Source organism: Equus asinus, chromosome 27 (genome assembly GCF_041296235.1).
Source record: "Equus asinus isolate D_3611 breed Donkey chromosome 27, EquAss-T2T_v2, whole genome shotgun sequence".
In the NCBI taxonomy this organism is placed as follows: domain Eukaryota; kingdom Metazoa; phylum Chordata; class Mammalia; order Perissodactyla; family Equidae; genus Equus; species Equus asinus.
In genome coordinates this window covers 911,443-935,683 of record NC_091816.1, presented here as the reverse complement: position 1 = coordinate 935,683, position 24,241 = coordinate 911,443, and the positions used below count along the sequence as shown (strand labels likewise).

General features: G+C 49.0%; 1 protein-coding gene across 3 annotated transcripts in view; it reads right to left on the bottom strand.

The window, feature by feature from the left end:
* SH2D4A (SH2 domain containing 4A) overlaps positions 1–22,179 on the bottom strand; it is a 65,471-nt gene extending 43,292 nt beyond the window's left edge. For 2 of the 3 annotated variants that reach the window (XM_044751088.2, XM_044751090.2), the window contains exons 1-4: positions 22,045–22,179; positions 17,414–17,799; positions 6,787–6,946; positions 5,218–5,368 (exon numbers count right to left, since the gene is read on the bottom strand). In XM_044751088.2, the coding sequence (XP_044607023.1) occupies positions 5,218–5,368; positions 6,787–6,946; positions 17,414–17,594 (492 nt within the window). In that variant the 5' untranslated portion in view covers positions 17,595–17,799; positions 22,045–22,179. Of the gene's footprint in view, positions 1–5,217; positions 5,369–6,786; positions 6,947–17,413; positions 17,800–21,412; positions 21,589–22,044 lie in introns of those variants that run through there. The other variant, XM_070499796.1, reaches the window with a different exon arrangement.
* Between the last annotated feature and the right edge of the window lie 2,062 nt (positions 22,180–24,241).

Genomic DNA, 24,241 nt, shown 5'->3' with positions numbered 1-24,241 from the left:
ATCCCTGCCATCCACAAATCAGCTCAGTGGCCATCCCGACCTGGAACTCGATTCTGTCCTGCCTTACTCATGCTTTCTAAGTGCATCTCTTCTTCCTTCTAACTCCTGGAAGATGCAGGCTTTGTCGTGTGCCTCCCTGTGGCTTCCTAATACCTATCACTACACATACTGAGCCCTTGATAAATAGCTGCTCAGGGGAGGGCTGATTCAACCCAACCAGCCCAACTGTGCACGGCGCTCACTGTCACACAGAGGTAGCGAGACTTCAAGGGTTTCTAGTTAAAATAGCCCCTTGGATTTATCCTGGGACTTGTAGTTTTCCAAATATGTTATCTCATGTAATCTTTACAAAAAACCATGACATAAGGCAGGTATTTTTTTTTTAAAGATTGGCACCTGAGGTAACAACTGTTGCTAATCTTTTTTTTTTCCTGCTTTTTCTCCCCAAAGCCCCCCGGTACATAGTTGTGTATTTCTAGTCGTGGGTCCTTCTAGTTGTGGCACGTAGGATGCTGCCTCAGCATGGCCTGATGAGTGGTGCCATGTCTGCGCCCAGGATCCAAACCAATGAAATCCTGGGTTGCCGAAGCGGAGCACGAACTTAACCACTCAGCCACGGGGCCAGCCCCAAGGCAGGTATTTTTAATTCCCAGTTTTTACAGATGAGAAAACGGAAGCTCCAAAAAGTTCAAGATCTGCCCAGCTAGCCCACATGATAAACCCTGCCACACAGACTCCATGCCTCACGGCGCAGGCCAGACACCCCACTGCAAACTGAGAGAGCTGAGGGCAGCAAAGAGCCGTGCTCCGGCAGCACCGCCCACACGCATCCCAGGTCACAGGTCCCCAGGAAGTTAGATTTAATCATGTCTCTTTCTCCACTAGTTCCTAACTCCCTCCTCTCTTTCTCCATGTTTTCTTCAAGAAAAAGTTCTTCTGTTTAATTTTAAAGCTAACAATGTCTGGGTCTAAAGCATTCCCACTTTAGGAGGAAAAAAGCAGAGCGTCTCATCTCCACAGTGTGACCACAGAGAGGCAGAGGTGCTCCGGCAGATGCGGAGTGGCTGCACGCTGGCCTGAGGCAGCGGATGCGGTCCAGCCCCGGCTCCACTTCTTACTCAAGCTTCGCACCAATCGTTGCCCCTGTTCCTCCACTGGGAGAACAAGGGCCTGTGTCACACGTCCCACGTTTGTGCGGGTGAAGTGAAACAGCGAGTCTCAGTGTTTGATCAGCTGTACAGTGCTACATGTGCATAAAACGTCCAATTCCTCACCCCAACCGCCAGCACCCCAACCGCCAGCACTGAGGCAAGCCTGCCTGTTTCACCAAAGAACAGCCCGGGCTCCTGGCTGTGCTCTCAGGAGGTACTGTCTTCTTCCCTTGAAACCGGCCTTGGCATTCTTTTAGCTCGATTTCATCTTATTCAAAATTTTAGTGGGTAAAGAGGAAGGATAATGAAGAAGTAACTGTGGAATCACCCAAAGTCCTACATCGGCCCAAAGGGTCCCTCTCTACGTGTGCCTCAATCCTTCCATAAGAAAATCAGAGCAGAGCCGAGAAAACCCTGGCTGATACAAACGCAGAACTCCAGTCTCCTCTTCCTCAGTGCGGACGGAAGGATCACTATCAATGAGAAGCCCCACCTCCTGCAAGTCACTGACCTTACACAGGAGCGTCCACAGTGCTCAGTGCACGTCCGTATTCACGGTGAATTAAGCTTTCACTGACTCTCTGCAGCCCTTCCGAGATTTTCAATCAGATGGTAAGGAGTGCTTTCAGAGTCAGGTCTGGGAACCTTACTAGAACACGGGCACATTTTCTGGTGATGGTCTGTCATGTGGAAATTTATTACAAATCTGACAAGACCATCTTACTTTAGCAAATCTGCAGCTGATCTTCCTTGCCTGGTGTTTATAATCCGAGAAGACTGATTGCTCTTTGTCTCCTTCCACGGTTATTCAGACAAGCATTAGGATCACTTATTTCAATGAAAAGTGCGTGAAGATTTTTCTTTTCATAATACATTTTAGGCCTTGTGCAGACAAAGAAATTTTAACGTTATGACAATATCCTCCTAGATATTCAAGTTAAAATAGTTCTGGCAGAAACATGCAAGTCTTTACTGTGCACACCTGAACTGCATTTTGGACATATCTACTGCATGACTCCCAGAGCCCTGGCCTTGGTTTCTCACCAGAATTCTCATCTAAAGGAGCAGGGCGGGGGAACATGAACTCTGTTTTAAATACATCAAAGTTATGATGGGAGCAGGAATTAAAGTAGATATACAAAAACGAGGACTTCCTGTGATTTCGGGACAAATCACTTAATGTCTGTGAGCATTAGTTTCTTCAACTGTACAAAAGAAATACCTGCACTGCCTACTTCAGAGGAGGTTGTGAAATGAAATAATTATATGAGAAAAAGCTTTGTGAACTCGAAGTCAAATTGTATGTACTTTATTATACATACAAAATCAGCTCCCATCCACCCCCACCACGTCGAACAGTGTGGGGGATCCTTGCTGTCTCTGAAGTAGATTCATCTTCTCCTCTAAAACCAGCTCCTTTCCCACATGTTCCTGTTTATGCTGACGACACCGCCATTCTCCCAGCCATCCAAGCTTGGAAACTTGGCTTGTACTGGAAACCTCACTCCCACCCTCCTTGATCCAAGAATGATGAGTTCCTTTCAAAATATAAATCTGATCAGTTCAACCCCTTGCTCAAAAACCATTGACAATTTCCAACTGTCCTTGAATAAAAGGTTCAAAACACATAAGTCGTCCCCAAGACCCTGTCCTGCCTGCCTTGTCCACCCCACACTCAGTCATCTCTCTCCTCCTTCCTGTTGGCACTGCAGCCACGCAGCCTACTTCAGGGCTCCAAAGCCCCTGTTCCCTCCAGCTCCACAGCCTTTGCCCACACTGTCCCTTTGCTGGAACCATCGCCTGTCGTCACCTCCAGCTCCACATCCTCTGCAAAGCCATCCTGCATTCACTAGTACTGCTCCCATGCTGGTGTCAGCGTGCACAGACTCATGTCCCCGTCTGGGGAGCACTCTCCATCGTTTGCAATGGGATGTCATGTGAAGTCTCTCCCTGCTCCCTCAGCTGTGAAGTTCACCACAGCCGTGATTCTGTTTCCACCCCAACATTGTAGTCTCAATGCCTAGCACATAATGGCTACTTTTTTATTTTTTTTTTGATGAGGAAGATTTGCCCTGAGCTAACATCCATTGCTTATCCTCCTCTTTTTTCTCACTTGAGGAAAATTAGCCCTGGGCTAACATCTGTGCTAATCCTCCTCTACTTGGCACGTAGGAGGCCTGCACAGCATGGCTGATGAGTGGAATAGGTCCGCACCCAGGATGCGAACCCACGAATCCAGGCCACCAAAAGGAGAGCACGTGGAACTTCAACCACTCGGCCATGGGCTGGCCCCCATGATGGCTACATTTTAAATGAATGGGTAAATCAATCAATTTTGGGATCTTCTCATCATTGTCTCTCTCTCTCTCTCTCTATATATATATATTGAAGGCCCTGAAAGCATTTTCTCTGACGCAGGGCAAGATGAAAAGCAGAAATGTAAAAACCTTCCCCCTATTTGCCCCATATTTCTCACCCCTCAATGTCTCCTTATCCCCTGCTCCCATCTCTTTCCATATGACAGTCTGGCAAACATCTAAGGGATGGAAGAGTGCCACAACCCCTATAATATTTATGACACAGCAAAAGAATAACAACCGTGGTATCTATTTTGATTTCTATTTTAATCTTTTGTCCTACTTTTGAACATTTTTCCCTAGGAGAGTACTGTAATTGCAGCACGAAGATGAGCACACAGACTTCATGCTCTTGAAGGAGGTTTTTGTTGCCGTGGTTGTTCTTCATTTTAGGGGCATGAGAAGGAGGGCTGTTCGGACGGGGTTTGGTGTCAAGCATGCTGAGTGCCGAGCAGGCCCAGGAAAGCGTCGGGGACTCTCGGCGGCGTGAGGGGAGTGCACGGGGCTGACCCCAGGACGTAAGCCAAGCTCATGTGCCTCTCCATATTTGAGCCCCCTATTGACAGCCCTTCCTAAGCTTCTTCACATCCCTCAGCCCAATCAGGCAGTTGAGTACAATAGCCAAGGAGTGGCCTCGGGGTCCTCAGACCTCGCTCTGAATCCTGGTTCAGTCTTTTATCAACTCTAAGACCTTGGGTAGACTGAGCAACCATACCCAACCTCAGTTTCCCACCTGTAAAATGGACAAATACAAACAGCTCTTAGTTCCTAACGTTGTCGTGGGGATTCAACAAGGCCCTCCGCAGTGTGCTTTGCCACAGAATAACCCTCCACCCTGCGAGGTACTGGAGTGCCACCAGGCTCACGACGGAGGCGGGACAGGTAACTGTGTCCCCACTGCCAGCCTCCCAGAAGTCAAGAGCACAGACCAGGGTCGCAGAGCTGGGACCCGAACGGAAGTCAAACCACCGCAGACCCCCTGTTCATTCTCAGCTTAACTAAACTCCTGGCAGTAGAAGGTGCTTCATAATACAGTTCTATTGTTCTTCCAAGCAGCAAACTACGTTTGAGCTTTTAAAACCACCTGAGACACAATTCACACCAGTTATGAGGATAAAATTCGGTTGTGTCATGGAAGTAACTGTCCCCACAATCACAGGCAGGATCTACGCAGCCAAAGAGGCTCAGAGGTTTAGGCTCAACAGAAAGGGGAAGGCTCAGCAGAACGCAGTCTAGATCACGCAGGCAGCAGTGTTAAGAAGGAGGTCAGCGAACCACAGCCCATGGGCCGAGCCTGGCCGCCACCTGCCTTGGTCAGCGGAGTCTCATGGAATACAGCCAGGCCCACTCATCCATGTATGACTGAGACAGAGGCCACACAGCCCACAAAACCTCAAGCGTTTGCCACCTGGCCCTTCCCTATAGAAGACACGTAACGGAAAAATAAACCCTGAAAATACCTTACAATGCAAAATTTTACTCCTAGAGTTCTTTCTTCGCACTGTCAGTCCCATGAAAAAGGGGCGCTTTACCTTCTTTGTGAAGTAGCGGGTGAGCCAAATCCCCCAAATGAAATGAACAGCAGAGCCTTCAAAGGGCGAGGGATTTCTCCCAGAAAAGCCAACGCTCAGCGACACTCATCTCAGTGGCCTCAGTACCTTTATCCCCCCAGTTATGAACTCCGAATGTTCACAGATACGAAGACTCACCAAGATCTCCTCTTCTTGGCGGGGTGGTGCTGGCCCAGGGCCTGCCGCCTGCCCATGGACACTCTCAGTCTCCCCGTCATCTGCTGCTGGCAGGTCACAGTGCTGTGATTTTGTTTTCAAGCTATTGGTGAATTCTTTGGACTGAGTTTTTCTGAAGAGAAACAAATGTGGGATTATCAAAAACATTCTTTAACATGCACAGCTTTTCCAAAGCAGATGTCTACACTCAAATTATGTGAAAAACAGTAACAGAGACCATTTACTGCATGCCTACAATATGCTGATCCCTTTGTTGGGTATTTTAAAGACATTACCTTAATCTTCGTAACAACCCTATGAGGAAGGCACTGTTATCCTTGCTTTGTTGTAAGAGGCTCAAAATAATTATATAATTTATCAAGGCCACATAGCGGTACAGCCAGGATTTGAACCCAGGTCTGCCCAACTCCTGGTTCAGAGGCTAAACTGCTAGAACACACTGCCTTCCTAGGATCAGCAGCAAATGATTCCTTTACCTCTGTGTGGCCACTCACAGCTTTAAAGTTACAGGAGTTGGTGGGCAGCATCACCAGCCCTCGGGACCGAATCAAAGTCCACGTGTGTGTTTCTGCTCCACCAGCTCAGGTAGGCTGTCAACACCCACGGGGCAGCAGGTTTTGTAGAGGCCACTCTGGGCACCCGGCAAAGGGATCCATCATCAGCCTCACAGCTACCACCCAAGTCACCTTCCTGTATCTCCAGCTGATGATGTCGCCTCCTATTCCTAACCTCCTGACTGCTCACAGAATAAGGCCCATACTCCCAAATCTGGCCTTTGAGGCTCTTTAGATCATGGCCCCTGTTTCCTACCACTTGCCCACATACACCCCAAAGACTCAGAAGAACTCATTACCCACAGAACCATACACATTCAAGTCTAGGGGTCTTGATTATGCCCACTGCCTGCCATTTCCTTCCTGATCTTCTGTAGCCGGAAAACTCTACTTATCTTTCAAGGTTCAAATCAGATTTCACCTCTTCTGTGGATTAGAACTGTGGATTAGCTCTGTTTATAACTTAATTATAGCACAGATCACAGCCTGTACTGGCTGCAGTTAGTCGCGTGTCTGTCTGTTTCCCCTCCTGGACTGGAAGCGCCTTGTTCATCGTTGAATTCCCAGTGCCTGGCAGGGTGTAAGCACCTACAAGGCCCGCCTATTCCACCACCCAGGTCTAAGCAATCTTCTCTGAAGGCCTGGGCGTGAACAGCTGCTGCATTTCTCACTTATAGTCCCGAGGCTCAGCTGTGGCGGCCTGCACCGCCCTAGCGTGATTCTCGTGAAGCCCGTGACCACGGGGAACTGCATCCAGACGGAAAGTGGAATGACAAGTGGCGAAGTGAAACAGCCAACCTGACAGCAGTGTGGGAATGAGGGGAATGGCCAAAAGTCTAAAGAAACTTTCCAGAGAGATCTAAAGTTACTTTGTGACCCTCAGATCCCACCTGCCTCTCCCGCAGGATGCCGTGAGCAGGGGCCTCTCTGCATTGCTTTACAAGGCCAGCCTCTCGCTGGTTGGCGGATCTCCTACCTGAACTCCTCTGCTTCCTGCTCTGCTTTCCGCCGGGCCCGCTCAGCAATAATTTCATTACAGAGCATGTCGTAGGGTTTATCCAAATAGTGTTCACCCATCACCCAGACCCAGACTTCCTTATCAGCTCCCAGTTTCCAGTGAACTGATTTGCCATTCTCTGTGAACAAAAGAAAATTCGAATTGAGCAAATTTATTCAATCATGGGTTATCATCTTTACCATCATTAAAGTATTTAGGGTCTTTGGGGAAAAAACGTTAGATGTGGCAAAGCACTTCCAACCTGCTCAGGACCAGGCAGCATTCCCAGGGAGCAAGGGAAGTGGTGGGACAGGCAGCGGCTGCAATGACTTTTGTTTTAAAATATGATGAATGTGGCTTTTGCATGTGCCCATTTTATAAACGAACAAGTCGAGATGGGAAGAAAACTTACATGTTTTGCATTATCCTTTAGTGTAACAGAGCTAACATCAGACACCAGAACCTCTTAAGTCTGAGAATCTCCCTGTAACCCAGAATTACACAGCTGCTTCAGGGTATGGTGTTTCCACTATCTTTATAGGCTTCACTGCTGGGTAAAAAGCATGCATTTTAGAGTTAGACTGGTGTGAATTCAAATCCCAACCCCTCTTACTAGCTATGTGATTTGGACAAATTATTTGATCTCTCTAAACCTCAATTTCCTCATCTGCAAAATGGGGACACTGATCTCTGCTGCTAGGACTGCTGGGAGCCAGTCCTCCCCAGTGCCTGCCACTCACAGGAGTTCCAGAGAGGCACCCTGCTATCACCACTCACCTATTGTTTACTTCTGTGGCTGCTGAGAGCTTCACACCAGCATGTGAGAAGATAATATGACTGGTAGCGAGATGCTTGGTCAAGCTACTTAAATAACTCTTGTTTACAACAGGTCGCCAGGGTTGTATTACATTCTAGTTCCCTACTCCTGAGATGTGGCCACACGGGCCATGCTCCCTGAAACCTGGGGAAGGTGGTTGTACCCAGGAGAGGAAGGCCAACAGGTGCAGACTCTAAATCTAAACACCCCAGAGCGGACCTACCCAGGGCCATATGGTCCACAGTTGGTTCCAGTCAAGATCCCTGGGCCCTGAGGATCCCAAACTAGCCACTGGCGTCGAGTATGTGAAACAGGGTGCCTGACTGGAACACAGCTTGGCCATGCTTAGGGGTCAGAAATCCACACTGGGATTGCGTCTCGTCTTCTCACATTAAGGAGAGGAAGGTTTCTAATTAGAGCGTCTCCTGTCCAATGTCTTGTTGACCGACTTCACACTGTTGCCTTAGGGTACGTTAAAAAAGCAGGCTGCTCAAAGCCAGACGTTTATTTTGGCACCTTGCACTCTTCTCAGTGCAATGGAGACTTTCTACGCTAGAACAAGGTTCTAAACAGAGGTATGGGGTAGGCGGAGAGAAGACAGTCATAGTCTCCGCTATAAAAGGGGTCAGAGGCATCATTCAGAAGGAAGCTGACCTCACACTGTTTTCACAAGTGCAGAAGCAGCAAAGGTGGCACCAGGTACAAGGGGAAGACCAACCCCAGCGTGCCCTAGTGGGGACGGCCCTGGCCAGCTCCGGCTTTGTGTGAGGAGATGCCAAATGGTTCATTAATGTTGGAAAGTCATCATATCTCACCAAACTCTCTTTATTACACCCTCTCAAGGCAACTACCAATACTTTTTACTATGTCCCTCTCCCAACCTTCACCTAAGTAACTTGCTACCAATATTCTGACAGCTGGAGGGAGACGCCCTGGAAGGAGTGGCAGAGTGCCAGGCAAGGCGCAGACGAACACCCAGAGGTGCCGGCACTCTGTTCAGTACAGTGTGACAGAACGCTTCCCCCAACAAACTGTCTCCAGAGAGCGCGGCAGGCGGCAGGCTGGCAGCAGTAACCCCGGGGAAGAGGGCGCTGCTTTGGGTGGAGGAGGAGGAATCCCAGAATTGTCTGGGAACAGAGCGGGGTGCTTAGAAACTAAACATAGAGAAGAGAGACAAAGGAGAGGACCAGAACCTAGAAATTGTAAAAGGAAGGGGTGGTGAGAGTATAGTAAAAGAAAGGAAATAGTGACTTTGGGGCAAAAAGAATGAGAATTAGATACAAAATGTCAGATTTAGCCATATACCAAAAAAAGAGCTCCTGACAGGGCGAGCGGCATCGCGGATGATCTCTGTTCCGACTGCCCCCGAGGCCAGGAGACGGGAGGGGCTTCCAGAGGCTGCACGCAGCTAACTCCCTCCACCTGGGGGGGAGTCATTCTAGCAAAATGAGCCTTAGCTCTGAGACCCTCAGCTTCAGACCACGATGGGGGAAGACTATCGAGGCCTCTGTTTAGTTCATTCCACAAAATCTTACTGAGTTTTTAACTCTGAGCGCGGTGCAGAGCTAGAAGCTCTCCAGGGGTGCAAGGATAAGCCGGATGTGGCCATTCTCCTCAAGTCACTTAGTCTGTGAGAGAAGAGCAAGGCATTAGGTTCCTCATGCAGGGAATTTTACTGCATACCTACTATGTGCCAGACACTGAGGGAGAAGCGTGTAAGCACTCATGAACCAGATAGACCACCCCTGCCCCCAGGGAACTTACATTCCAGCTGCACGAGGCAGTCGGTGAACAGCTAACTATCAAAGTAATACCACTTGGGGGTTGTGTTAAAGGATGCACTGGGAACGCTTAAGAAGAGGAAGTAACCGGTTTGGAGGGCCAGGGGAAACACATTATAACCACAATAGATGTTAAGTCCAGTGAGGATTCAGAGGATGAAAAATTGCTTTGGAAGGACAGAGACGAAATAAGAGGAGGAGTTCTCTGTACTGAGTTTTAGAGGATGGATATGGAATTTAGCCAGACAGCGGGGGTGGGTTCAGTGCTAGACACAAAGAACAGCATGATCAAAAATCAGAGAAGGGAATCAGTGGGGGGCTATGAGGAATGAGGGCCTCAGCCAGAGCTGAGAAAGGCTTTTGAGTCCTCTGGCCGTGGGCTGAGGATCATGCAGGGGGGCAGAGAGCCGCATGGCACAGCCCCAGCCCCCTGGCTAAAGGCAAATGTAGGCGCTGTACGCACTGCATTCAGCCAGACAGGTGCATTAAAATCCCAGTTTTCTACCAACCTTTTATGTGACCTTGGACACGTCACTTTCTTTCTCTGAGCCTGAGTTCCCTGTGATGAAACAGAGGTAAGGAGTCTGACCTCACAGGCCTGTTATATGATAAGTGCTCAAAAAGCATCAGTTCCATGTTCTTGATCGAGTGACCAAGCAGGAGTCCGTGACTGTCTCTGCAGGTGGCGCCAGGATCAGAGAAGCACAGGACGCGCTGTGGCATGCAGCACGTAGGGTGTCCCAGGGTCAAATGATGTGGGTATTACCGAGTGTTTGGGGAGCAACTGGGGGAGATGAAGGGTGAAAAGCCCAGGAGTGAGGTAAGGGGAGCCTGAATGAGAGCGAGGACAGCTTACACGGGACGGGAAGGTTCAGGCCCCGAATCAGGACAGGACGCAAAGCTGATGGCAGCACTGAGAGACTTACTAACTGGAAGGACAGTGGGGTGATAAGCAGAAACAGTGACAGGAAGAAAATACATTCTAAAAGTAAGATAATTGAGCTATTGTGGAAATGTAGAATTTTATTAGAAATCCACATGGAAAGTTTCAGTAGACATCTGATCTATGGAACTGGAGTTCAGAAGTGAGGTTGAGATCGACAAAGTGAATCTGGCAATTACTCTACAGACAAAGCATTCAGCATAGACGAATGCACAAAGAGGATGAAGCCTAGCAGAGAACTTTGGAGAAGCATCTGCTTCATTCAGGATGCAGAAGAAAAGGGAGGGAAAAGAGAGTCCCAATTCAAAAGGAAAAAAAAAAGAGAATTCTGACTCCTAAATAACTAAATGTAGGAGCCTGGGGAGAATGCACTGCCACACAGCCAAGAGAGGGAAAGGGGGACAACAGTGCTGTCCTGCTGAGATGAGGGGAGGGGGACGGACGATAAAGACGGAGAAGGATCTGATGCATCTCTGACCTCAGAGAGAGTAATTTTAGGCAGACAGGTGGGGAACAGGCTACAAAATCGGAACAGAAAGGATGGAAGGACCGGTGGAGGCTAGAAGGATAGGCTCTGAGAAGTTCATTAGTGAAGAGGAAAAAGAGCGTCAGCCACTGCTCAGCAGACACTGACTGAGCTGCTGCTGCATTCCGGGCACCGCGCACAGGGCTGCGTGACGGAGGGCAGCTCAGGAGCCGAGCTAGCTGAGAGATTGCTTTCAATAGGGGAAACAGGGACAGGTTTTACACTCAGGTTGCTGGAAGGGGAGAGAGTAAGGCTGCCAGGGACTAGGCCAAGAGAACGATAGATAGCAGGACATGCAGAGAAACGGTAAAGAAAGTGCTGCCAGGGAGAAGAGAAAAGCTCCAGCCTGGTAAGAGATGAAAACTGACACGCATAGAACCACATTTCCGTCCCAGTGTACATCCTTAGGGTAAAGGTGAAAACTCGAGGGTCCCTAAGGGGGCAGGCACTGTATCTTGTTGTAATTTAAGGCTAGGCAGGCATTCTGGATTTTCTGTCTACTTCACCTTGAAATTATATGCTCTCTTTAATCAGAGGACAGTGAGAGAGGGACCTTTTTATAGCATTTCCATTTAATTGTAAGTTTCTTCCCTAGTCCTTGAATCATGTTTATATCTCAGAGTGCTCATCATGTTTGCTATCTTAGGGACTCTTGAGAACTTCCAAAACCACCTTTTCTAGAACAGGGGGTCAGTCCTGCTCGGTATACCACAGAGAACCACTGCACAGAGACTCAGATTCACACCTCATTCCCCTGAGAAGACCTCTACCTGGGCAGTCCTGTAAAACACCACATAAAAATGGGGTGACAGGCGTCCTTAGCAAGGGAATGGCCAGGCTTATTCTAGTCTTATGTGGAGCCTGATGCTCTCACATCATCACTGTGTCTGATTTCTCCCCATGTGGTGGGCCCAGCAGGGTGCAGGAGGGAGGGACTGGAGGTGTCAGTGTGGATCATTTCCTCAGGAGCAGGTCAGTGCACCTCCCAGGATCTCCTGGGCTAAGCCTGCGTGTCAGGGAGTCAGTACCTGGTCTCCACCCCAACTACATCCAACTCAGAAGGACAATCATAGAAACAGGTGAGGGCGAGAGAAGGGGATAGAAGAATCATATACTCTACCCCACAAAGAGAAGACCACGGACTGAGTCAGCAGAAGCCAGGAAAGCATCAACACCAGCAGCCTCCTAACAAATTTACATATTAAATACAGTAGGGGAATCATCAGGGCTGATGGACAGACGCAAGGCACCCACCAATACAGGTTGTTAAAATATTGAAATATTTCCCTAAACTCTCAATGTCCCAAGTATCGCTCCCTACTCTAGCCTCTCCTCTAGGATACCCGCTCCCTGATCCAGAAACCCAAAGATGAAGGCCTGGCCAGCGGGGCCTCCAGGACTTGGGTGCCATGGCCATGTCCCTTCTGATTGACACCACGGCCATGTCTGCCATTAAATATTTAGAGTATCACCCAAGGCTATTACTACCCCTATTTCACGACGATGGGAAGATTGAGGCACAGCGAGAGTAACTTGCCCCAAGATCACAGAGCTAGTGAAACCAGAACCAGAATTCAAAACCAGCCTGCATGGCTGCAAACTCTGTGTCTAGGGCAGCCTCACGATGCATTGTCCAAACTGAAACACTTTTGAGAGTGCAAAGGGAACCCACCCAGAGGGATGTCAGGACAACGAATGCAAACAGGGCTCGGCTGGGTGAGCTGGGTGTGGAGCGGCCATCATGTTCCTTCTGAGCTGCAGAACAGGACCAGCCAGGAGAAGGCAGGGCCCAGCCCCATGTGCGTTTTAATAAAGACCAGAGCCCAGTCCTAGCAGGACTTCCTGAAAGTCCTTAGGTCTACTGCTTTCCCCACTGTTTACCAGATCTGTCAACCTAGGTGATAATCCTGTAGTTACTAACACTGAAGTCCATCTTTTAAAACTTGAATAAATCTTCACACTTATTTTAGAGACAAAAGAACAGAAAGGATACTGGAGAACCTGCATGGTGGGTGCTACAATCTGGGGAAGCAGGTGGTGTCTAGAGAACTGGAGTCAGGAGACGGGCCCAGCTGAATCCATGGGCTCAGGAAGGTGACAGGGAAGAGGATCTCAGTTATTACTCAATACGGTGACTCACCACGTAAGAAACCAAGCCCAGTTAACCATCAAGCTCTGAGTTAGGAGGACAGACACGATGGCAGGAGATGGGGCCAGGACCAGTGGTTCAGAACAGACTGAGTTCAAATCCTGACGCCACCAGCGACCCACCCAAATCCTTTCCTCTCAGTTTCCTTATTCGTAAGAATAAAGGGACAACATTTACCTCACCAGATTCCTGTGAGGATTAAATGAAATAACATAAATACAATGCTTATGCCTGGCACATACTAACAGACCAGGACCTTGGTGGAGGGGAAGCTCCATGCAATGGAGCAGAGGAAGTAAAATCTACAGGGTCGAGTGACTAGGTATGTGGTGAGGTCAGGGAGTAACCAGGGTGGCATCCAGGTCTCTGGCTTTGGTGACTAGGGAGAAAGCAGTGCCCCTGGTCATGATAGAGAATGAGAGGGAGGATCCGGCCTGGGGGTGGTGGGGATAATTGGAGGATGCTGATGAACTCGGCTTGTAGGCCTTATGGGTCTTCTGAGAGGACATGACACTGAGACCGAAGCTCAGGTGAGAGATCTAGCTTGGCAGTATGGGTCTCAGAGTCACTGGTATGCAGGTGGTGTTCAACCATCTAAGGTGGAAGGGGTGCCCCAGGGAGATGACACAGACTTTAACCTTAGCCTAGGACCTATGAACCCAAGTCTGAACACTGTGAAACTAGACACAAAACCTTGTCTGTGTGCATTTTCCTAGGTCCAAGCCTGCAGTAAATTTTCAAAGGAGTCTATGAGCCCCTTAACTCCACCTCAAGGTTACAAACCACCAGTGCAGAGTGAGGCACACTCTGGGGGACACGGATATTTAGAGCTCAGGCAGACGCGAAAAAGAAACAGTCATGGAGAAAGCAAGAGACCACGGCCCCAAGAAAGAGAGAGACTCAGAAGGAATTCAGCAGAGTCAGACCCGGCTGAGGAACTGACTGAGATAGAACTGAATCCAGCAATGGAGGTCACCACAGTGGGTCAAGAGTGAAGGCAGGGGCGAAGCAGACACTGCAGGTGGCACAAACCAATGGCTTTATCATCATTTCATGAAAAAGGGAAGGCTTTGCATAAGGGAACTTGCCCACTTAGTAACAACGAGAACCCAGCAATGAAGCTTCACGAGTCCAAGTCTGTGTCAAGGGCACACACGGAGCTCCTCCCACACCACCCAGAGCGACCAGATCCCAGCCCGTGGCATTAGGTTTCCCTCAAATTGACAGGGACCGGATGGAACAAGTGCTGGGCAACCCTCTACTAAGTGAGGCCTCCTCTGCTTGTGTTACGGGGAAAAATCCTAGAGAATAAAGGCTCCACAGCAAGGCCCCGGTGCAAGCGTAGGTTTTAGACACGTGCCAGGCACCTGCAGACAACAGCAACTGTTATTACGCTCCACGAAAGCCCGGTGGGTATCACGCTTACAAACAGCACCAGCTGCGGGAGAGCCAGGCTCAGGGTCTAGTGCAGCCTAGCTGTTGCCCTGGGCAAGTCACTTAATGCCCCTTGGCCTCACTCTCCTCATCCGTAAAATGTGAACAATAATTCAACTTCAGGCTTGGCTGTGACTATTTATGAGAGAATATATTTAAGCACTGAACTCGGTCTGATCACCGTGAGCTCAATACACGCTGGCTGGAGCAGCTTTTACAGTCTAGAGCGGCGCTGTCCAAACGTGAGCTCTACCTGTAATTATACGTTTTCCAGGGGCCCCGCTAAAAAATCAAAAGCAGCAGATGAAATTAATTTTAATACATTTTATTTTACCCACGTTATCCAAATTATGACGTTAATATATAATGAATATAAATTTATTAACGTGGCATTTTACATGATTTTCTTCCTACCAAGTCCTTGAAATCCGGCAGTTTACACTTCCAGCATACCTCAGTGCAGACGAGCCTCAGTCCATGTGCTCAGCAGCCGCACGTGCTGGTGGTACCACATGGACAACGCAGCTCTAGACCTCTGGTGACAGGTACCCCAGCAGGCAGAGGAGGTCCCTAATTCTCTCCCTCTCTGAGAGTCACATTTCCCCACTACATTTTCAAGTGATTTTCTGATCCATAAGTGAGTTAAATCAGTACTTCTGACTGTTTTTCGGCCCCTCCTACTTTCGCCTTAGATCACTAAAAGGGGCACAGGCTCCGGGGACACACGTGAGCAAACGCTTTCATGATGCTCTGAAAACTCACCATAGCAGACTCAGAGAGAAAAAAGTCACCAGACGACAATGAAAGAGCCGCTCAGAGATGAGCTAGAATGGCGTCAAGGAATGGGGGCTGAGAAGGGATGTATTTAATGAGCCAAGAAAGGACAATCTCCACAGCCACAGCCTGGCTAAGAACTGCCAAGAAAAAGCAGCACTTGAGTAAGCCTGGGACAGGCCGGGTGCGGTGGGGGAGGGCTGGGGACAGGGACTGGAAGGGAGACAGGCGGGAGAGCGGGAGGCAGGGCACAGGCCTGAAAGGAGAAGGACACAGTGAGGTCTCAACACACAACAGCCAAGAGCTTAGTAGGTCTGCAGTCCAGACACACCTGTAGGGAGCACCAGCCATGATAACGCTGCCTTGTACTATCTGTGGCTTTATCATCAAAGATAGAACTGGATGAAAGATAGATAGGTGCTCTCTTTCTAGGGGAAATAGGACAAGAATCTGAAACCTTTTCCTTGTCTGCAGTTAGGAGAGGAACCAGGTTAGTGCAAAATCTATTTTTCCAAGTGTTGAATTTAAGGGAGTAATAAACTCCTGACATGAAATACTGATAAAACTTTCACTGTGTATATTAACATACTTTTTTCATGATCATTGAATTCATAAAGTAATACAGGTTTTCTGAGAACTAAAGTCAAAACTCAGCAAAGGAAGAATTTAAGCAAAGAAATTGAAATTATTTTCTTAAGTCATCACAAGGAGAGCGAGCATAAGAAGCCAAAAGTCTTACCCAGAGTCTGGGCCATTGACTCTCGGGGCAAGAACCCCTCAGCCTCAGCAGTCCCCAAAGTCACCTACCATATCAATAAGTTATGTCACAATGAACATGGGACCAAAGAGGCCCAGTTCTATCTTATAAACTCCGACTAAAGATTGCAAGGAGATCCACAAACCAGTTCAGAACGATAAAAGGGTTACGCTTCAGTTTGGACACGCTACTTGTCGAAGGGAAAATTCTATATCAGATAGTGTAGAATACTGTGAAGTCCAACGGATCTGGGCACCTACTGGCAATGTGACCTTGCAAATATTACTTAACTTCTCTGATTCCAAGTTTTTTTCACCTGTAAAAGAGGACAATTAATACTGACTTTGCAGAAGTTTTATGAAGATGAGACATGATATATGTAAAAGTGCTTTGCACAGAGTCTGAAAAAACAGGTATTTAATAAATAGCTGCTATTGATAATAATAATAATAAATGAGATACTTATATTTATTTACGTATCACTACAAAGGCTTAATTGAAAAATGTTTTACTAAAAGGCAGCATAAGGTAAAGATCACTAAACTGACTTCCCTCTTGAGACTGTGTATATACCAGCTTGTGAGTGAGATTCATTTTCTCAATCTTTGAAACTCTGAATAGTTCTAACAAATTTTGTTTTTCCTGGCTTAATGAACAACAAGGAGAAATTGGTCTTGAATGCCTCTGTAAGTGACTTTGAAAAGTGTGTTTTATTATTATTTTTTTAAACAACTCAGGTATTCATCTATGACAGATGCGGGGGGTGGTTAATCTGTGCTTTTCTATGTCTGTGTGTGCATATGCTTTAAATCTTGATGTCCAAAGAATTCCTCTCCCACGGTCTCGCAAGGCCCTCTCAAGCTCCCGGGGATTCCTCCAATCAGGAAGAAGTACATCTGAAAAATTAACTCACACTGAAAAATTAGTATTATGACTTTTTTCCTTACAGCAGTATTTGCATTTTAAGAGGGAGTTTCTCTAAAATAGATAACCCAAAGAAAAATCTCTTAAAGTCTAAGAAATGCAAATACAATTGTTATAAAGATGCTGACACAGGACTTTGTATGCTGGCAGCAGAATACGAGCCATCTGTCACAATAAGGGGCATAGAAACCTGCCTTAATACCCCTGAAATCGAACTTCACGGGTGACTTCTCACTTCAGCTTAAGGTTAGTCTAGTTTCAAGGAAGGGATCTGCTCACAGCTACACCACTCCACGGTAACCGCTGTGCCTGCAGACTTGAAGTGGATGAACCGCCCTAGTGCAATCTCAATAACACTTAAGGTCCAGCTACCAAATTGGAACTCGCACCTGGCTTGCTTTTGGCCTGCGTGAAGCTGGCTGGTGTGAAGCTGGCTAATGTTAAAACAAGCCGGGAGCCATTCCACTGACACCTTCCCAGCAGAGACGCAGCTAAGCTTACCTTTCTTCGGTCTGGATTTCACTGGCAAGGACTCCTTGTTTTCCATTGCTGCTTCTCTTTCTTTCCACCGGCGGATCTGTTCCTCCCGCATCTTGAAGAACAGGATCTGTTTCTGTTCTTCGCTGAGCTCTGCCAGCAGATCAGGATCTATGTACATCTCCGACAGGATCTGTTTCAGCATCTTCGCAGGGCTGGAGTCTTTTACACCTGTGGCAGAAGTTCTTGAAAATGGCTTCCAGTTGTGCCGCCAGCCGGGCCGGCACCTGGACACACCCACAGACCTTCCCCGAAACTCTCAGCAATCCCGAGTGACAGCGACAGAAATTCAGCAAACTGGCTCTTGGTTCCTGGCACCAAACATCCAGTTCAAAATGCCATTCGTGAACCTGCAAAGAGCAACAGCCAAAGAGCAGGCAGTATTACAACGTGCAGAGGCCGGGCAAGGACAGGTTTATGCACAAAGCTGGGAGGAAATACGGTATCGCTTTTCACGTCGGGAAAAGAGAAGAAAAGCCAAGGCACGCTTTGTTAAGAGTTTGTGTAACGTTTACCCCGTAATTTCCAAAGATACTTTATCAAAAAAAACAAAACCAGCCCTAACTTTTTACAGCTCAATCTCAGGGACACAAAAAAAATTAACAGAGGTTTGGCCTTCTCCCAACCAAGCAACATATTATTACCTTGGGCCTAACAAACCACCAAGTGTATGGCCAAGAAAAGAATTAAAGAAAAAAAAAGCCACAGGAAGAAATTAAAAGACTCTCTCCAGACAATGTATTTTAAAAGAAAATACCATTTTTGAGATTTCACAGAGTTACTCACCCCAAACCAAACCAAACCAAACCAGAGCCATGCTCAAAGAAAAAAATCAAAGAAATAAAAACTGGACCACAATGCAATTTTCCCATTTCCCCTTAAAAGTAGCACTAAAGAAACACAATTATGTACTTTCATCTTCACAAAATGACAATGCAATTTCCAAACAACCTACCGGAACCATGAAAACACTGCAGGCGCAAGAGAGAACATTGGTGTACGTTCTGGAAGGTCACCAGGTGTTAGGTGTACCTCTTCTAGATAACCTAATTTAATAAAATCTAAATTTACAGACCAGATAAACTGGAGGAATGAAGAGGTGCCTAGGTTCATTACAAAGGCTCTTGCTTTCTAACAGAGTTTATTAGAGGGCTCCTGTAAAAAGAAACCATGGACCCGCGCCTGCACAAGTGGTCTCACAGCGGTTCTGCTGGAAGAGGGCGGGGGCAATTCCACTGAGGTTTCTACTTTACACATTTCTATTTGGTTGGGGTTTTTTTTTAAAATAGAAAACCCTCATACTTTTGTAATCAGAAGAAAATTATGTATACATTTCCATTCTGGAAGAAAAGACTTTTAATTTGCTTTAATATAACAGGGTACACAAAAGCTTACCCACTGGGACTTTTCAGAATCACATATGTTCTAAGAAACGGATGAATAATTTGGTGCTTCCAATGCCTCAATAATCTCACCACCTAGCCATGCCCTCTCAACTATCTTTTTGCTCCATACTTAGTTCAAATGCTCTTAACCTGCAGGCTCGCAGCCATAGCACGGCTCGTCCTGGTTCCTTCACCTTCTCCTCCACACGCTGGTTGATGATGCGCCCCCCCAACCCCGGGAGCAACCTCTCTTTGTCTTCCTCGAAAAGCGGTGTCCTGACTCACACCAGTCTTTTGAGACAAGCACGCTCAACAGCTGGGGCGCCCGGAGTGGTCTGCAGGTCCACGAACCACTCGTGTAGGAGGGGCCCTACCGAGGCTGCTTCTACTCTTGCTAACTGCATCCTGTAATCCGCAGCATTCAACTACCAGAGCGCAAACGGAACACAGCATTAAGAGAAAATAAAAAAACAGTTAAAAGCAGTGTCTGACTCTAACTCAGTCAGGCACACCCATCCCAGGCTCCCCTTCGAGCTTTGTATTTTGCTTTGAGGGGACCCTCAAAGGCTCTAACAGCCACAGAACTGATGTCTCGTAACACTTTCTTGACCTTTGGGTTCTAACAGCTTTTCCAGGGCTGGGGCCAACTAAATCCACACTAAACAAAGGTTTCCGGAGGCTGAGCTCCTGTCTGTCGACGACAGGAACACAAGAAGAATTTGGTTCCTCAGCACACTTGACTCGGGCGCTCTGAGATGAAGTGGGAAGAAACCAAAGTGAATGGCTCCTTGACATTCCAGTAAATGTCTTACGTTGGCACATTCCATGACTCCAGCGGGTGACTTTCACAGAAATAAAGCATGGTAGGAAATCAGCAGCCCAGCGAAGCTTGAGGCTTCTGCTCTGCTCTCCATTTTGAATGGAGGTGAAGGCTAGCAACAGCAATGCTGTGGCTAGAGCCTAAAAACCAAAATCTTGAGAGTGCCAAATTCTCACTCCTCCCCTCTCCCCCCAGATTGCTCCTTGTAGAAGAGTGACACTGGCTGTGCTGGCCGCCACCTGGAGCACTTGACGTGCATTCACTCATTTAACCCTCACAATAATCCGCAGAGTTCAGTCCTTCATTACCCCCATTTCACAGAGGAGGAAGATGGGCAGTCGGGCTCTACGTCAGCTCTACTGTGCTCCATCAGGACAGTAGAGTTTCTTTGTGAACCCAGAATCAGAATACCATCAGGATGTGCCACCACATGGGAAAGTTTGGAATGAAAACCAGCAAATTCATGCAATGACAGAAACGCTGAACTGAAGGTGCAGAGAGCCTCTGGGGCGGAGCCGCCTCCTGGGAACTGCAGCTGAGCTGGGGGCCAGGGCTGGGAAAAGACCTCGCCTCAGGAAGCACAGCAAGGAGCTGACGGCCCCAGGCTGGGTGCTGCCTGCCCACATTATTCACCGGGCACTCAGTTTCCCCTCACACGACCACCAGGAGTAGCAGAAACAACTCCGCTGCACCTGTGACGAGACGCTCCCACTCTTCCACGGTTGTCATCTTGTTTTGTTTTGCCCTTTGTAGCAAACATGGATTTTCAGCATTAAAGTTAACTAGTGGATCCTCAGAGAATACTTGGAGACCCAGCTGACGACTGTCTTGTGGTCAGGGTGCTGAATTACATGCATGCCACTCTACAGCTGCTCATTCCCGCTGCTGTGAATGAACTCTTTCCTCCGTGAGCTTTCCACTGGGAACTCAAACACAGCACGGGTGCTCCCAGCCTGGGTGCCTACTTCTGTCTCTCATGAGCTGTGTAACTCTGGGCTCTCACTTCTCTGGACTCAGTTTCCTCATCTGTGAAACGAGGGCCTGAACTGTGAGTTTTTGTAATTTGAGGATTATATCATAAAATCTAATGGAAGTTACAAAGACAAGTGGAGCCAGCATCAAGGAAATGGAAATGAGGACATGACCCAGGGTTTTCCCACTTTCGCTCCCCTCACTTCCTGGCAGGACAATCATCGCTGATTCCAGCTCAGTGACCTTCCCCTGTGTAACAGACTGAGCGTAGCAAACTTCCAGTCATTCGAGGTCCAGGAGAAAGAGATGCTCAGCTAACTGGGTTTCCTTCTTGTACAGTACAATCTTAAAAGAGAAATGACAAGCAACCAGCCCACATCTGCCGGTTATTCCAAAAATAAATTTCTAAAGGGTCATCGGATGGGTTGTTTTCCAGGATACCCACAGATCTGCCCTCTCACACCTTCCACAGCCCTGTTCCACAAAACGGTAACTGTGATTTTAATGACTCTGACCTAAAAAAAAAAGCCCGAAATACAGCCTAACTCATAAAAATACTGTAATACGGGCAGTATAACTTTAATGTTAAGAATATAGTTTGACTTCTAATTCTTTTAAAATAGCCAGCTCTGTTTTTAGACTCAGTTATCTTATTCAACTCTACGTTATTAATTTATCTGCAAAACGACTATCTTTGAGGATAAAATTAATTACCAGAGGGGACAGCAATTTGGTAAGTTTTGTAAATATTGGAAAAGTTGGAAGTTACTGTACCCACGGACTTACCTAGAAAATTCTACTCATGTGCCAACACGATGCCCACATATGCCTTCCACTTATTTATTCACTTAAAAATAATTGTATCCAAGTTGTTGTCATCAAACAGGCAATCAAGTCAGTGTTTCAGGAGGTGATGGGACTCCAGGCTCTGACAGAGAGAGGCGGCCCGCGAGCTTCCTCCCTGGAACCCCGGGGAGGGCAGGACAACTCGGGAAACCTCGGCGCCCGCCCCCTCCCGCAGGGCGCCCCCTGGTGGAGGAAGGTGCCGGGCGGCGCGGGGCTGCCCTCCGAGTGCAGAAACCCACCCAGCCCAGACCCTCCCGCGCGGCCGCCCCCTCCCTCCGGGCGTCCCCGCGTAACGCGCCTGCGCACAGCCCTGGGGGACACGGAGCGCCCCCCGGCCTCCCCCGCCGCGGGCACAGTCTCTCACCGCCGGCGGCTCCGGACACCCGACACCGGCCACCGGACACCGGCCGCCCAGCCCCACACCTGAGCCCGGGCCGCGCGGGGGCCGTGGGGGGGCGTGCGGGCCCACCCAGGCCTCGCGCCCGCCGCCCCTTGGAGGGCCCCCGGCGCGCACACACGGTCTTCGCCCCCCGCCGCCGCCGTCCGGCCGCCCTTCCCCGTCCGGCCCCTACCTGTGTCCGGCCCGCGACGGCGACCAAGCCGCGCACAGCCCCCGGGCGGCGGAGGCGGCCGCGGGCGGCCGGGCCGGCTGGACACAGTCGCGGCCGGCGTCGGGCAGAGCGCCCCGCCCCCGCCCCCTCGCCGGCCCGCCCCGGCCCGCCCTCGCCCCTGGAGGCGCTCCGGCGCCCGCCTGCCGCCCCGCATCCCGGGAGGCCGCGCCCCCGCGCGCCCGGCGGCCGGCCCTGCTCGCTCCGCAGCGCGGGGGGGCCTGCGGCCGGCGTGCCCTCTGCGACCCCGAGCCCCCGGGGCCCGTGCGCTCCGCTCTCAGGCTCTGCTCCTGGGTCTCTGGAGCTTACTTTTATCCCCCTTTTGTTGACACTAAGTAAACCATCAAACTCTGGGCACTTTTGTCAGTACAGGTGTGGCTTTGTAGGACAGGATCAAGGAGGAGACAGGCTGGAAAGATGGAGACTGAAAACAAGAGACGGGGAGAGAAAAATGGAAGAAATCTGGAGAAAAAGAGACGGTAAAGGAGTCTTGTGAACTGCAGCAACAACAGGTGGGGGTGCGTGGAGGCAGGAGCTGGCTGAGGACAGGAAGAGGACACCTTGGAGGCAGGGCAGTCCGGCAGCAGCCGAGGGGACAGGCTGGAGGGCACTCCGCGTTGTAGGGGAGCGTTCAGCCGCGTGGAGAAGAGCTGCCCAGGCTGCAGGTGCTCGGGATGGGGAGGAAGCGGTGAGCGCAGGAGCCCCAGAAGCCCCCCTCCACGGCCCCCCTGGGAGTCAGGAGCCGACGTGCTCTGTTCCGAAGTGAAACTTTCTCAGTCGTAGGCTCTCCACACTGCAGAAGATATTCCAGGTTAGAAAGAGCCTGGAGCCAGATCAGTCCTTGAGACCTAGCTATCTAGGAACCATTCTAGGGAGCCTATCAGTGTCCTTTGCCCCTGGTTAGCGGCTGTGGCCGGCTCAAAATGAATCCTAAAACGCCATGGATTGAACAGTTGAAGAACTGTGTAAAGGGTGGTTCATCAGCCAGTAAAAATTCCACAGGACACTGGTAACAGCTAATTGCCTTCCTCCACATTCCACCTGCCCCATGTCCTGACAAGGCCTTCTGCATAACAGTGGTCCCACTTCGCCACGGCACTTTTCCGCTCTGGATGATCGCAGTGCCCACCTCATTAAGTTATTGTGCGAGTTAAATGAGCTAATACGTGTAACGTGCTTGAAACAGTTGCTGGATGTGGTAAGCATTCAAACCCATTACCTTATATTATTTCACAGCGCATACCACAGTTTCAAGTCACCACCTCGCACCGGGCTGTGGATTCTGCCTCCTGTGGTGCTCCAAGTCACCTCAGGGATCCCCACCTCCTACCACTCACTTCTCAGGTTAGGTTCTAAAGGATCTTGTAGCTTGTCTTGGGGTGTATGTGTCCCCCTCTCTTGGATCATTCACTCTGAGGGAAGCCAGCCACTCTGTCAGGAGCAGCCCCAGGGAGAGGCCCCCGAGGCCGGGAACTGAGGACAGCAGCTTCAGAAGGAACTTGGAAGTGGATCCTGCAGCCCCACTTAAGCTTTCACTGACTGCAGCGTTGGCCTATAGCTTCCGTGCGAATTCATGAGCCCATCCAATGAAGCCACTCTCAAATGCTGCAGGGCTAAATCTGTGTTGTGTTAAGCCACCAAGTTTGGGGAAACTTGTTAGACTTGTCTTGTTTCTAAGCCAGTTTTAGCTAGCTTCCATGTACAGGAAATTTCATGTACTGGATAGCTTATTTAAACATAGATCCAGATCTCACACTAGAGCAAAGGAATATAATACCTGCATTCTGAACAAGGGCTCTGAATGATCGGATCAAAGAGGAGGTTACAGTTCGTGCTTTCAGAAACTCCACTCCAGGCTTTCCAGGTCAGACGTTTCTGAATGAAGTTTTCAAATTCATTTTTTTTCCCATGCTGAGGAAGATTTACCCTGAGCTAACATCTGTGCCAATCTTCCTCTATTTTGTAGGTGGGTCACCACCACAGCATGACCACCATGGGTGGTGTAGGTCCACATCCAAGAACCAAACCCAGGCTGCCAAAGCGGACTGCGCTGAACTTAAACACTAGGGCACAGGGCCGGCCCCTCAAATTCATCTTTTTCAACAATAACTCTGATCCTTCATTTGGTGGCTAAAAAATCTTCGATGCTCACCCCTCCTTC